Below are 15,645 nucleotides of genomic sequence, written 5' to 3' on the forward strand. Positions count from 1 at the left end.
TGCACTATTAGGCAGCTTAATATAAAGTATAGCGCAGAGAACACGACTGGCGGCTATCTGAGCGCCGGCCGTGTTCTCTATGTGCCTCTCCCTGCCCCCTGCGGTCACCTCCGCTGCCCTTCCTCCCTCCGCTCCCAGCGGTGCCAATTTCAAATAGCCGGCACTTTGCGATTGCTAGTGCCGGCTATGTAACTGTACAGATGCCGCTGTCACACTGACAGCGGCATTAACCCCTCCTGAGCCCGCTCCGTATGCAGCAGGGGTCGGCTACTATGTGTAACAGACCCCCGCTGCCGGTGTCTCCCTGATAATAGGGTCTGGCTCGGCCAGACTCTGTTATCAAAGAAATGATTTATGCTGAAGAGTCGGAGCTGCACGGAGGTCTCCGCGGCTAGAGAGGGAGAGCGGGAGGTCCGGGAGAGGAGGACGGAGAAGGCTGGAGGTGTGGAGGCTGGAGAGGGAGAGCAGGAGGTCCGGGACAGGAGGACGGAGAAGGCTGGAGGTGTGGAGGCTGGAGAGGGAGAGCGGGAGGTCCGGGAGAGGGGGACAGAGGAGAAGGCTGGAGAGGGAGAGCGGGAGGTCCGGGAGAGGAGGACAGAGGAGAAGGCTGGAGGTGGGGAGGCTGGAGAGGGAGAGAGGGAGAGCTGGAGGTCCGGGACAGGACACGTGAGGATCCAGCCGGCTGGCAGGTGGGGGAGGTACGCTGGGGCTGTGAAGTGCCGACATCAGCATAAGTATAAGTAGTGTATAGCAGAGCCAAGTGGGCAGTGTATAGAAGAGCCGAGTGAGCATTGTATAGCAGAGCCGAGTGGGCAGTGTATAGCAGAGCCGAGTGGGCAGTGTATAGCAGAACCGAGTGGGCAGTGTATAGCAGAGCCGAGTGGGCAGTGTATAGCAGAGCCGAGTGGGCAGTGTATAGCAGTGCCGAGTGGGCAGTGTATAGCAGTGCCGAGTGGGCAGTGTATAGCAGAGCCGAGTGGGCAGTGTATAGCAGAGCCGAGTGGGCAGTTTAAAGCAGAGCCGAGTGGGCAGTGTATAGCAGAGCCGAGTGGGCAGTGTATAGCAGAACCGAGTGGGCAGTGTATAGCAGAGCCGAGTGGCCAGTGTATAGCAGAGCCGAGTGGCCAGTGTATAGCAGTGCCGAGTGGGCAGTGTATAGCAGAGCCGAGTGGGCAGTGTATAGCAGAGCCGAGTGGGCAGTTTAAAGCAGAGCCGAGTGGGCAGTGTATAGCAGAGCCGAGTGGGCAGTGTATAGGAAAGCCGAGTGGGCAGTGTATAGCAGAGAATAAGGAAACTGAGTCAGCTCACCATGTGCAGGATAACGTAGTAGAGTGAATGGTTTCCCAATGTAGGACTGGAGCATGTGTAAAGGGCTGGGCTACACCACCAGCTGGGTAATCATAGCAAGAGGAAGTTCACAGCTCCATAAACGTCCAAAAGTTTATTGGGTGTCCATAAAATACATACAAAAGTTTAAAAATACACGCTGACGCGTTTCGGGATGGTCTCCCTTAATTTGTATTTTTAAATTTTTGTATGTATTTTATGGACACCCAATAAACTTTTGGACGTTTATGGAGCTGTGAACTTCCTCTTGCAGTGTATAGCAGAGCCGAGTGGGCAGTGTATAGCAGAGCCGAGTGGGCAGTGTATAGCAGAGCCGAGTGGGCAGTGTATAGCAGAGCTGTCCATGATCGCTGTACGCTGCATAGCAGAGCTGTCTAAGTGATCACTGTACTCTGTACACAATTATGTAAAAAACGTAAACCTTTATTTTTAATGTAATTAAAATTAAAAAAAAGGTCCATAAATTGGTATCTCTGTAATAGTGCAGGCCTGAAGAATATAGATAACATTTCAGGGTTATTATATTCGCTGTCTAGGGGTATTATATTTCTATTGTTGTGTTTTTTAAAATATTTTAGTAAGTATCGAACTGGTATTGAGTATCGAAATAAAAAAGTTAGTATCAGTATCGAACTCAAAATTCTGGTATCGTGACATCACTAGTCCTTATTTTACATTATGGAGATATAGCCTTATACTCTTTTTGGTATATTGCTCATTTATTTATAAATGTTACACTGTAGTTTTATTATGCCTCTAACCATTATACATATGCATTTTACTTTATATTTCTCTAGAGTCACTAGTTCTGAATAATGATCATCCACTTCTGCCAGGACAAAAAGTGCTGTGTGTCTGCTCTCACAATGGATGGTATGAAGAAGGTATGCATATAATGGGCTTCTCAGAATAATACTTGCTAAAATGTATTTTCTGTAATCCATCATGTGCAAGCAGCCATTTACAGCTGGAGATAGGATAATTGTAATGGTTTTTAATAGGATTTCTCTTAGATAACTTAGTGACGCGTCCAATATGATTTTGCTATTCAGCTTTAGGCTGGGTTCACACTATGTATATTTGAGGCTGTATTTGTGAGGCTGTATAGCAACCAAAACCAGGAGTGGATTGAAAACACAGAAAGGCTATGTTCACATAATGTTGTAATTGAGTGGATGGCCGTCATTTAATGGCAAATTTTTGCTGTTATTTTAAAACAACGGCTGTTATATTGAAATAATGGCAGTTATTTACCGTTATATGACGGCCATCCACTCAATTTTAACATTGTGTGAACAGAGCCTTTCTGTGTTTTCAATCCACTCCTGGTTTTGGTTGCTATGAGGACCTGACTTGAGGACCAAATACTGCCTGAAGTATACAGTGTGTGAACCCAGCCTTAAGTTGTTTAGAGTCGTTGATTTACATCTCCAACAGTTCCACCAAAGCAACCGATCTTGCTGCGCTTTCTTAATAAATACATTCTGTTGAGGGCCTTTATTCATCTTAAAGGGCAACAAACTATTATTTAAATATACACATACTATTTTTTATTTTAGTTCAAATCAAATACCTTATTATATTATATAAATACCTTACAATATTATTGTTGGAAGTTTTGTATGGGATATAATGATTTACATTGCCTGTGACAGAAGTTGCGCTATGCCATGGATAGACAAACTATCTAATGTGAGGAGGAATAAGATGTGAGAAAATAAGTGCCTTCTTTATTCTAATTTCTTTTCAGGATCTATCATCCATGACTGTGGAGATCTGACCTACTTTATTGAGAAACCCTCTGGTGAAGTGGTAAGGATACATAGAGATGACCTTCTGACTGATGCTGATGACTTCAAGGAGATAGAGGTAATTACTCTAAGTCAACTAAATGATAATACCTATAAAATTCATACCACATTTGTAGTCGACTGCTGGTGTATATGTTGGAAATATTCTAACATATTTGCATAATTTGTATAAGGTGGCATATTTTTGGAAAAGATGTCTTAGGATCCTGCGGCGACAACTCCAGAGGCCACTGCATTAAGTGGATGGAGTTGGTGCAAGATGTAGCCAATATAACCTCAGAAGGAAGAAGTAAATAAAAATTGTGACGTGACATTGATTACCAGTTTTGTATACATTCACATTTTAAATTGCATTCAATAAAAAGCTGATGAGGACAACTAGGTGTTCAATGTACCAATAGAGATACAATAACGCAGTGCTCAGCAGTGCACAAATTGCAGGTCACACGTTGGAGCACAAGATGTATTTTATCAGGCCAGAACAATTTAGTTCTTTTTTTAGCAGCATATAACAACTTTCCTCAATTCTTTATTGACCTCTAATAATAACAATTTAGAAAGAGAACATTTTATGTCACCTAATCATGTGTCTCCCTGTTGTCTATGTAAAGGAAAATGACCCAGTGATTGGACCTCATCCACTTCACCCAGGGAGTTATTGTCCAGGAGTTGTATTAAACTGTACCCTTGATCTCAAAGTGACGGTAAGGAATGCATCTGTATGTCTTCATGTTGGTAATGCTATGAATGTCTTCACATCAGAGTCGAAACATCGATATATATTTTCTGCTCATTAGTGTGATTACATAGATGATTTCTCTGAAAGGCGTTCTGCTGATACAAATGAGACAGAATCAGATGGCACTCACAATTTATTAAAAAAAAAAAAAAAACAGAAAATAGAAACAGATTAGAATAAAAGTTTCAAATAAAATACTAATCAGTAAAAGAAAATTTACGTGACACATGCCCTTTAAAGAAACATTTCATATTGTTTAGGGTAATAGTTTGGCCGACAAATTTCCTAGATATTTTTTTTTATAATAATTTATTGATTTTTCAGAAACAAAACATTTCTTTTTTTTATAAGCAACACACAACAATATTGGGGCCTTGTTTTACATCCTCACAAGCCATTCAACCAACTTAACAGATATATATCAGCAGGTTATTGAAAAATATGAGCTGCTAAAAGATTAGGAACATAAGTGCTATGAATCATTTACATTTATTAACATCAACTTACAGTCCTCCTCCTCAGGGACTACCTAGCCAAGTTGTATAATAGGTAACAATAAATGATTTTCACTTTCTGAAAAATGCTTCATCTCCCTTCTCTTTATGTTGCTTGGATTCGATCCTATCAAAGCTCAGTAGTTGCTTTAAATGATTAATAAGCTCTTCAGCCAGGCCAGCACCATATCACGGATCAGGAGGGACCCTTGACTGACCTTGGCAATGCAACCAGTTTGGCATGACATTAAACACCAAGGTTTAGATGTAGATGTTCCTGCTGTACTGATCAGTACAGTGAATCCAATCCATAAAATGGCAGAAAAGACATGCTTGTACAAGATTGTACCCAAGTACACTAGGAAAATTTGCTCCCCCTCACATCTTACCAAGATATAATTTATGTAGAGAAATATAAGAACACTTGTTGCCCCAAATGAACCTAACTAGCCGGAATCCTGCTCCACACTGACGAGGGGCAAACACCCCGAAATGGCTGTCTGTGGATGAATGCCTGCCTTGGCAAGCCCTTGTCATCAGTAGAGACTCTTGATTGAGTACTTACCAGTAACTACAGGCCAGTGAGCTTAACATCTGTAGTAGTGAAAATGGTGGAAACTCTTCTAAAAAAGAAGATAATGGATCACCTAAGAATCAACAATTTGATAGATCCAAACCAGCATGGCTTTACTGAGGGCCGATCATGTTAGACTAATCTCATTTCTTTGATTATGCCACAAAAGTGTTGGATGAAGGTAGTGCTGTGGATATCGCCTATCTGGACTGCAGCAAAGGTTTTGATACAGTTCCCCATAAAGAGCTGATATAGAAGTTGGAGAAAATTGGACTTAATCCCTGGATAGTTCAGTGGATTTGTGGTTGGCTGAAGGATAGATATCAGAGGGTTGTTGTTAATGGTGTATATTCCGAGCAGAGACTGGTTACAAGTGGTGTGCCACAAGGGTCTCTGGGTCCTATTCTTTTTAATATGTTTGTAAGTGACATAGGAGAAGGTTTGGTAGGTAAAGTTTGTCTGTTTGCTGATGACACAAACGTGTACAATAGGGTTGATATTCCTGGAGGTGTCAGTAACATGGAAAATGATTTAGCTTTGCTACATAAGTGGTCCAAACATTGGAAATTGAAGTTCAACGGACCGCCTGGAAAACTGGGATACAGCCTATGGCTATGGTTGTATACCAGTTTTCCAGGCGGTCCTCAGGCTGTATCCACTCTCTCCTTGGAACGGGCAGACAGCAGAATCAGAAGCCGAGAGTTCAGGTTCATACGAACCCAAACCTCGGCCAGTTCGCTCATCTCTAGTGCTGACACAGCTGATGAATAGGAGAATACATGCCTGGGGCATTCCTAATGATGAGGAGGGCGGGGAGGAGGGACAGAGAGGGTGTGCCAGCCTAATGCATACACAATCTAAGCCACGGCCTTTTGGCACAGAGCTGCAAGTTTAACAGTTGTTTTATTATGACAATAACTGCATCACCTGCCGAATGGACCCCAGGACAGATCTTGGATTAAAAGCAGCTGAAGGTACAAACGGTTTGGGGGGGTCAGATTGTGGGTACAGAGTCACTTTAATATTCATATATTAAGACATTTAGTCATGGCTGTTTGTATCTTATATATATGAATGTGGGTTGCATATATCTGTATTCAATTCATTTTTTAGGTGCGGTACTATGACAGTACTGAAGCTTTTGCACCAAGGGAACACATTTACTCCATAAGCCCAGAAAAATATAAAAGAGATACATCTTACATCTTGAAATGTGTTGAGAGATGGGTTGGGCAGCCTGTTGTTGCCCGGAATGATGAAACTGGAACATTTCATTTAGGTATTGTATTATTTTTACATACATCTATATCTTTACATACTTTAAACTAGTATTTCCAAACATATTCTGGCAATAGAATCTTGAAGTAGACCAAGGATGCTTTGAGGCCATGTTCACACAAAGATTTTCAACAGCTGTTATTTGTTACCCAAAAAAACAGCCATTATTTTGAGCACCAAATAACAGTCGTTGTTTAACATACTTTTGCGTCCGTCATTGCAATGACAACCATTGGTACATTATTCAGGTTAAGGTTGAATGATGGCTGCGTTTAACACCCCTTTGGGTGTGGCTATTTTTTAACCCCTTCAGGACTGGGCTAATTTTGTTTTTGCGTTTTCTTTTTTTCCTTCTCGTGTTTAAAAGGCCATACTGCTTTTGCACCACTAATTGTACTTTACAATGGCATACTTAATTTTTCTATAAAGTATGCTGTGAAACAAAAAAAAAATATTTGTGCAGTTAATTTTTCTACATTTGATGTGACAAAAATGCACAATTTTGCACTTTGGCGGGTTTTTGCACTTACGCCATTTACAGTGCGAGATCAGGAATGTGATAATTTTTATTTATAAAATGCGAAAAGGGGGATGATTCAAACTTTTATTAGGGGAGGGGATTTTATATTAATAAAAACACTTTTTTTACACTCTATACTTCAACTTTTAGTCCCCCTAGGGGACTTTTAGTATTACTTCAGTGAGCTCCCATAGAGATCACTATAGAATACTTAATACAGCAATGATCGTTTAGATAATTGCTGTATTACTCTGGTCTGCAGCAGACCAGACACATCGATTGCCAAGCCGGGATCAGCTTCAGTGCGACACTGAGCCCCGGCCCAGTAAGTAGAAGGGATCTTCGTAGGGGGGAGATGCCCCCACTAGACACCAGGGAATGGGGCACAGCATACATTTAAATGCAGCTGTTAGCTTTGACAGCTGCATTTAAATGTATAATTAGCACTAATAGTTGCGGACCCGGGCTACACATAGCATCCGGGATCGTAGTAGTTCACAGTCAGGTCGCCACGGAACATAAATGTACTGACTGATGAGGGAAGGGGTTAAAGGTTTATTTAATTTTGTTAAAAAGGGCAAAAAAATCTGTGTGTGAACAAGCCGCCAATAAATGTCCTGAACATTACCAACGCCCATTATTCTATGCATTAATAATTTACTTTTTATATATCTTTATATTAACAAAATGTAAAGACATTCAATAAGCATCCTATGATAAATGAATATAATTATAAAACTGGAGGCAGATAACAGCTCATCTTGCTCTATAACATACTGCCTGCAGACTGGACTACATTTTCAATGTGACAGGTTCCCTTTAAAAATCTTGTTGGACATCTGAGGATTCTTTGCTGCACATTCTTGTAGAAACTTCAATTATGGGAGAGATACCTTGCCTTTATATACAATTTAGCAATTAGTATAATTTCTAAATGTCATACTTTTGCAGCTGAAGTCAAGAAGCTGACAGACAATCGCAAGGAGTATGTAATTTCCTGGGCAGATGGTACAACAACAATACAAGACATGGAATGGATTTTTGGGAAGTTCAGCCAGCCACACGTACTAAAGGTTGGCAGTCATGTGTTGACTTTAGCATATCCATCTTCTCTGACGTTCTTACCTGGTATCATAACTGCCATCAATGGGACCGCGTTGCAGATACTGTTTTGTAATGGAAAAAGGTTGGTTACCTTTCTTATAGTATTTGTTCATTTTATAGATTGGGGTCTTGAATATTTATTGTCCCAAATTTACTGTTACAAATACAACAAATTTCTGACCTAGTTTTAGACACCTTTTTTGAAATTTTTCTGGTGTCTGAAAAGAGGTGTGGTGTCAGTAAAAGGAGGTGGGGCTTCTGCCAAATGGGACGTGGCTTAGGACAAACTGCCAAAATCTTGGCACACCCTTTCTCGCACGAGGACGTAACTGTACGTCCTCGCGCGGGTGGGGGCATTTGGAGCAGGGCCGCGCGGCGACCCGCTCTGAACCGCCGTGGTCCCGGGCTCGCCGACCATTGGAACAAGCTGGCCGAAAGGTCTAGACCCCCCCCCCTCTCTACGTCGGCCAACCAATGGGCGTCAAGGGGGTGGGGCCAACAGTGCTGTTGTGGGCAGGGCTAAGTGGCGCTAATGCCACAAGGCCACGCCCACTTAATACAATCTGCAGTTGATAAAAGGACACTTTTTACTTGAACAAACACCATGACGTATGATATGAAATAAGGTATGAAAAACGCTAAATTTACCATTTACACCTGTGTAGAGATGTCAGAATGCACAAAGGGGGTGACAGTGTCACTTTAAACCTGTCACAACATGGCAAGAATTAGACTGTTTAAGGGTCCATTTACACAGAAAGATTATTTGACAGATTATCTGCCAAAGATTTGAAGCCAAAGCCAGAAACAGACTATAAACAGAGATCAGGTCATAAAGAAAAGCCTAAGATTTCTCCTCTTTTTAAATCCATTCCTGGCTTTGGCTTCAAATCTTTGGCAGATAATCTGTCAGATAATCTTTCTGTGTAAATGGACCCTTAGTAAATCTGGACCATTGTATATAATATCGGTGCATACCTGCATTCTCATGACAGATCAGATTTTTCAAAACTAGGATCAAACAGATGACTGCATATATACTGCTAAGCTAATAAGAAGAAATCCTTGTAAAAGGGTCTGTCTTTCTCAGTATCCCCCATTTATAATAAATGTAACTGAACTGACATGACAACTTCTCTGGTGATAATAAGTGTAAATAAGATGTAAACAGCTCCTGAAAGTCATGCTGCATGCTCATTCATGCTTCTTGTCTTTAAGATGTCAGAATATGGAAGCTCATCACTGTTTTGGCCTCACGGAGAAGACATACGACGGTGCTGTGCAACTATACTACATAAACAATCCAACAATACTTTCTGATGACGATCATAGTTCAGAGAACGAAGATACACTTTCAGATGTCTCTTCCTTTACAATATCCTCAGTTGATTCCCAAAAGTAAACTGTTAGAGGCCTGTGATTCATGTAACAATGGAAACTTCTATTTCAGTGTGAAAATAAGCTATAACTTGTGCAATCTGAACTTAAAAATTGGAATAATAAAACTCCAACTAATAACTGCTCAGTTCTTTCTACCTGTATGAAGAAAATATGGATATACTGTAACTGTGCAATTTGCATTTTACGGAGAGCAGGCAACTTTTGCACCTGCAGAGTGTGATACATGATCACTTTTAGGTTTTCTTTAAAGGGGAACTCCGGATAAGAAAAATTTGTTTTCTATTAAAAGTACATTAAAAGTTATATAGCTGTGTCTATACAATTTATTACCGTATCTGTGCGGTTCTGCCACACTGGTAGCTAATAGAAATCCAGGAAGTAAAAAAAAATGGCCTCTGTGCCAATTCACATTGTCTCCTGCTCCTTCTGCTATCCCACCTTAGGAGACAAAAATTCCATGCCTCTATCTCACATCGTGTGTGTTTACTGAGGACAGGCTGATGATGCAGACAGGGCGTGATGTCACAGGAGGCTTGGCTGGATCCCCCAATCCCCTGACTGATTCACCATCTCTGTCCGGCCAGAAGCAGGTGCAGTACTAGTTTTACTGATGGGTGGGGGCTGTGATGGTCAGCTGAGGGAAAGCATTGCATTCTGGAAACTGATCAACCAGGAAGGACAAAAACACATAACAGAACAAAAACCCCCCAAACAAATGGATTTTTGGTAGTTTCAAAACTAGGATAGACAGGTAAGTAATGCTATATGCTTCTGCAGAAGTTTCATTTTTTTTAACCTCTACCTGGAGTTCCCCTTAAACTTGTCCCTCCTTCCAGCCCATTCGACTTTTTGGGGTAATGTTTAGTGGGTGTAATTGTACCTAATAATATAACCCTATTAGGGCATCACACGAATGTCCAAATTTTAGTAGGCCTGTCATAGTAGTAGGTTCCCTGAATACATGGCCAATTCACCCAATTGGTAGGTAACCCCTTCCCCCCATGAAGTAGATGCTCCAGTAGTTAGCCAACCCCTACCAATAAAGAAGATTCCCCAGGAAGGTAGTTACCTCCCCTCCAATTCAGTAGATGCCCCTAGTAGGCCCCTACCAAATAAAAAATAATTCCACTCACCTCCCTTCTGTTCCAGTGCTTAGTCCAGGCCTTCTTCCTTCTCCTCTGCTCTGTGCTGGTAACCTGGAGTCCCTGCTCCATACATACATACATACTGTATATTATATATGTAGCTTCAAAATGTACATACGGGAGCAGAAATTCCAGCTCCGCTTATATCTTCCATTTGGTAACTACAGTATTGCAGGGTGTCAAGCCCAGGCGTCCACTGATTTTTCCTCTTTTTTTCCTGGTATAATTAAAAAAAAAAAAACATTAATACGTGATGCTTATTACTACACATGTTTTCCCCCGATACTTAAATACTATACCATAGGCATAGGGGTGGAAAGCCATGCTTCTTGCTCCTTTTGTTTCAATGCAGTCCCCATGGCATGTCTTTTAGCAGCTTTCTCAGCTCAGCATACACCAAAGGCCAGAACGCTTGGTTACTTTACTATTTCATAGTTCTATCTCTGTCTTGCACTTCCACCTACCAGTTGTACCTATTTGTGCAAAACACAGCCCCTACTGATAACTATATATCGTTTGCTGTCGTTTGGTTTTTAACCCGGCTGGTTATAAAAATAGGGGGGACCCTATGCGGGTTTTTTTTTTAAATAAATAATAAAAAAAAAAAGGCATAGGGTCCCCCCTATTTTTATAACCAGCCGGGTTAAAAACCAAACGACAGCAGCCTGGTAACACCAGGGTGGGAAGAGCCATTGTTTTAGGCCCTCCCCAGCCTAAATCTTACCAGCCTGCTGCCGCCCCAGTCCAGGAGCGCCAATTTTGACGCTCCGGGACCGCTGGCACCCGGCTCTTCCCAGTACCCCTGGTGGCATTGGGTACTGGGGTAATAATGGGGGGTTAGTGTTAGCCATTTTATACCGGCTAACACTAGGCCCCGACTTAGTAATGGATTCCGTCTATTAGACGGCTTCCACTACTAAGTCTATAAAGTAAAGAAATAAAGACAAGACACAAGTTACAAATTTTTTTTATTCAAATAAAAACACCCCCACACCCCTCATTGACCATTTTATTTAAAAAAATAACAAACAACCGCTGGTCATCGACGTAGTCAACCGAATCCAACGTAATCCACAGGATACCGATATCTGAAAATCAAAAAGGGAGAAACACACAAAAAACACACAAACAGGAGCACAACACCCATCATTGTGAGCGGTGTTGTGCACCTTACAGTATGCAGCATCTTTACAGATCGCTGCTTACAGTCTGGCCCCCAAGGGGTTAAGGGAGGGTGTATTGCATCCCCCTTAACCCCTTGGGGGCCAGACTGATGTCAGACTGCATCCATCACAGCAAGGAAGGGGTTAAGTGACCCCCCTTCCTTGCTGGGAGGGGTGCAGTGCTGGGGAGGGGGTGGGGAGAGCTCTATACTCACCCCGATGTGTCCTCTTCGCTGGTCCGCAGCACAATGAAGTCACTGTGCTGCGGACCCGCTAATTATATGTGCGCTGAGCCGATCAGCCAATCAGCTGAGCGCACATATAATTCTAAATGTTTCTTCTAATAATGCTATTGTGATAACATAATTAGAAGAAACATTTGATGTTTTAATTAAAGTAACGTGATGATTAGTACAGAATGCTCTATTGCCGGCAATATGAATTAACGGCTTACTGGAGCTTCCTGTACTAATTAATATTTAATTAATAAAACACATTTTCTTTGTAATAAAGTCCCTTTCGTTGTTCAATAATTTAATTCTAACGAAACCATCATTGTGCAATTAAATATACTGTCAAAAAATAAATAAATATATATATATAAATATACATTTATTTATATATATATTTATTTTAACAGTATATTTAATTGCACAATGATGGATTCGTTAGAATTAAATTATTGAACAACGAAAGGGACTTTATTACAAAGAAAATGTGTTTTATTAATTTAATATATTAACTATTAGAGGCATCGGCATTCGGCATCATTGCCGGCTATTTTTGAAGTACTCCGTACGGACCGCCTGTCAATCCACGGCCGCATTTCCAGCCGCAAACAATGGTCTTGTTCATTTTTTACGGGTCCGTTTACGATCGGGCCGTAGATTCATACATAGTGTGCACTGTGCAGCCGTATATCGTATACTTTCGAGCGTACGCATTAAGCGGAAAAATCCGGCCGATGATTTACCGCCCGCAATACAGCCGCACAGATACAGAGTGTGAACCTAGCCTAAATGTGATATCAATAAAATAAAGACTATCCTTACAATAAAAGGCATCATTCACATTACATCTAAATCAGAACTTTTGATTATTTCCCTTCCCAGCCCTGTTGTGTCCCTGTTGAAATCGGCTTTCCCTTTTCGGTGGCAATCACAGTCACTCAAATATCTAGGAGTGCAGATCACGCCCGAGATAGGAGCATTATATGAGGCAAATTTTTTCCCATTATTTCGAGAATTGGAGACAGAGATAGTTGGTAATGGCTGAAATTTTAGCGGCAGTAAAAATTGATGTATTACCCCGCGTACTATATTATTTTCAGACTTCCTATGGTCCCTATAGGTCTCTTCCTGCGGAAGCTTAGGACGTTATTAAACAGATTTATCTGTGGGTGTAAGAAAGCTAGATTCTCATATTGACTTTAGCACGACCTAAGCTAAAAGGGGTGGGCAGGCCTCCCTGATTTTAAAATTTATCATAATGCAGTTCTAGGGGCTTGTATATTAGATCTTTTCCATAGCAAGGACACCGAGCAATGGGTCCTTATGCTAGATGACCTATCGGTGTGCTTGCCTGTGGCATAGTTGTGGAGTAAACTAGGGATTGGCCTGCTTTGGGCAATATACCTGCTCTTGTAAAGGTCCTGATATCTTTCAGTGACAGAGCCACACAATCTTGAAGGTTGTGGGCACGCCCTGCTCCCCTGATGCCTTTTTGTAGTGTGGCCTTGTCCCCCCAGTGCTGGTAGCTCGGTTTCGGCAGATGAGCAAGAGGTCCACTGAGCTGCAATTTCGGCACTTTTGTACAGGAAAGGGAGTTCATCTTGGGAGTTAGAATTGGTGGAAGCTACTACATTACAATCCACGGAATCGTTAGTGTATGATCAGCTCAGAGCACTTTTCCTCACCAATAAAGGGGTTACCCAGCTCTACAAAAACATGGCCACTTTCTTCCAGAGACAGTCCCTCTCTTGTCTCCAGCTTGGGCGGGGTTTTGCTGCTCAGTTCCATTGAAGTGAATGGAGCTTAATTGCAAACCGCACCTGAACTGGAGACAAGAGTCATGTTGTCTCTGAAAGAAAGTGGCCATGTTTTTGTAGCACTGGATAACCCCTTTAAGGATAGCTAGGCAGATATAGATGAGCCCACAGATTTTGAACTGTGGAGCAGTATGCAGCTGTCAGGACATGCTGGGGGTTGTAGCTGTGGAGCAGTATGCAGCTGTCAGGACATGCTGGGGGCTGTAGTTGTGGAGCAGTATGCAGCTGTCAGGACATGCTGGGGGTTGTAGCTGTGGAGCAGTATGCAGCTGTCAGGACATGCTGGGGGCTGTAGCTGTGGAGCAGTATGCAGCTGTCAGGACATGCTGGGGGTTGTAGTTGTGCAGCAGTATCCAGCTGTCAGGACATGCTGGGGGCTGTAGTTGTGGAGCAGTATGCAGCTGTCAGGACATGCTGGGGGTTGTAGTTGTGGAGCAGTATGCAGCTGTCAGGACATGCTGGGGGCTGTAGTTGTGGAGCAGTATGGAGCTGTCAGGACATGCTGGGGTTGTAGCTGTGTAGCAGTATGCAGCTGTCAAGGGCATGCTGGGGGTTGTAGCTGTGGAGCAGTATGCAGCTGTCAGGACATGCTGGGGGTTGTGGAGCAGTATGCAGCTGTCAGGACATGCTGGGGGTTGTGGAGCAGTATGCAGCTGTCAGGACATGCTGGGGGTTGTAGTTGTGCAGCAGTATCCAGCTGTCAGGACATGCTGGGGGCTGTAGTTGTGGAGCAGTATGCAGCTGTCAGGACATGCTGGGGGTTGTAGTTGTGGAGCAGTATGCAGCTGTCAGGACATGCTGGGGGCTGTAGTTGTGAAGCGGTATGCAGCTGTCAGGGCATGCTGGGGGTTGTAGTTGTGGAGCAGTATGCAGCCATCAGGACATGCTGGGGGCTGTAGTTGTGGAGCAGTATGCAGCTGTCAGGGCATGCTGGGGGTTGTAGCGTGGAGCAGTATGCAGCTGTCAGGACATGCTGGGGGTTGTAGTTGAGCAGTATGCAGCTGTTAGGACATGCTGGGGGTTGTAGTTGTGGAGCAGTATGCAGCTGTCAGGACATGCTGGGGGCTGTAGTTGTGGAGCAGTATGCAGCTGTCAGGACATGCTGGGGGCTGTAGTTGTGGAGCGGTATGCAGCTGTCAGGACATGCTGGGGGCTGTAGTTGTGGAGCAGTATGCAGCTGTCAGGACATGCTGGGGGTTGTAGTTGTGGAGCAGTATGCAGCTGTCAGGACATGCTGGGGGCTGTAGTTGTGGAGCGGTATGCAGCTGTCAGGGCATGCTGGGGGGTGTAGTTGTGGAGCAGTATGTAGCTGTCAGGACATGCTGGGGGCTGTAGTTGTGGAGCAGTATGCAGCTGTCAGGACATGCTGGAGGTTTTAGTTGAGCAGTATGCAGCTGTTAGGACATGCTGGGGGTTGTAGTTGTGGAGCAGTATGCAGCTGTCAGGACATGCTGGGGGCTGTAGTTGTGGAGCAGTATACAGCTGTCAGGACATGCTGGGGGCTGTAGTTGTGGAGCAGTATGCAGCTGTCAGGACATGCTGGGGGCTGTAGTTGTGGAGCGGTATGCAGCTGTCAGGACATGCTGGGGGCTGTAGTTGTGGAGCAGTATGCAGCTGTCAGGACATGCTGGGGGTTGTAGTTGTGGAGCAGTATGCAGCTGTCAGGACATGCTGGGGGCTGTAGTTGTGGAGCGGTATGCAGCTGTCAGGGCATGCTGGGGGTTGTAGTTGTGGAGCAGTATGTAGCTGTCAGGACATGCTGGGGGCTGTAGTTGTGGAGCAGTATGCAGCTGTCAGGACATGCTGGAGGTTGTAGTTGAGCAGTATGCAGCTGTTAGGACATGCTGGGGGTTGTAGTTGTGGAGCAGTATGCAGCTGTCAGGACATGCTGGGGGCTGTAGTTGTGGAGCAGTATACAGCTGTCAGGACATGCTGGGGGCTGTAGTTGTGGAGCAGTATGCAGCTGTCAGGACATGCTGGGGGCTGTAGTTGTGGAGCGGTATGCAGCTGTCAGGGCATGCT

The 15,645-nt window shown here is 43.4% G+C and overlaps 1 protein-coding gene across 1 annotated transcript in view; it reads left to right on the forward strand.

Moving 5' to 3' along the window:
• The window catches only part of VWA3B (von Willebrand factor A domain containing 3B), a 92,755-nt gene extending 83,468 nt beyond the window's left edge, over nucleotides 1-9,287 (forward strand). The window contains 6 exon segments of the mRNA XM_069972949.1: nucleotides 2,145-2,231; nucleotides 3,098-3,216; nucleotides 3,770-3,862; nucleotides 6,079-6,244; nucleotides 7,715-7,949; nucleotides 9,086-9,287. Of these exon segments, the coding sequence (XP_069829050.1) occupies nucleotides 2,145-2,231; nucleotides 3,098-3,216; nucleotides 3,770-3,862; nucleotides 6,079-6,244; nucleotides 7,715-7,949; nucleotides 9,086-9,287 (902 nt within the window).
• Nucleotides 9,288-15,645: the final 6,358 nt, after the last annotated feature.

The sequence above is a fragment of the Dendropsophus ebraccatus genome, chromosome 5 (genome assembly GCF_027789765.1).
Source record: "Dendropsophus ebraccatus isolate aDenEbr1 chromosome 5, aDenEbr1.pat, whole genome shotgun sequence".
Taxonomy (NCBI): Eukaryota; Metazoa; Chordata; class Amphibia; order Anura; family Hylidae; genus Dendropsophus; species Dendropsophus ebraccatus.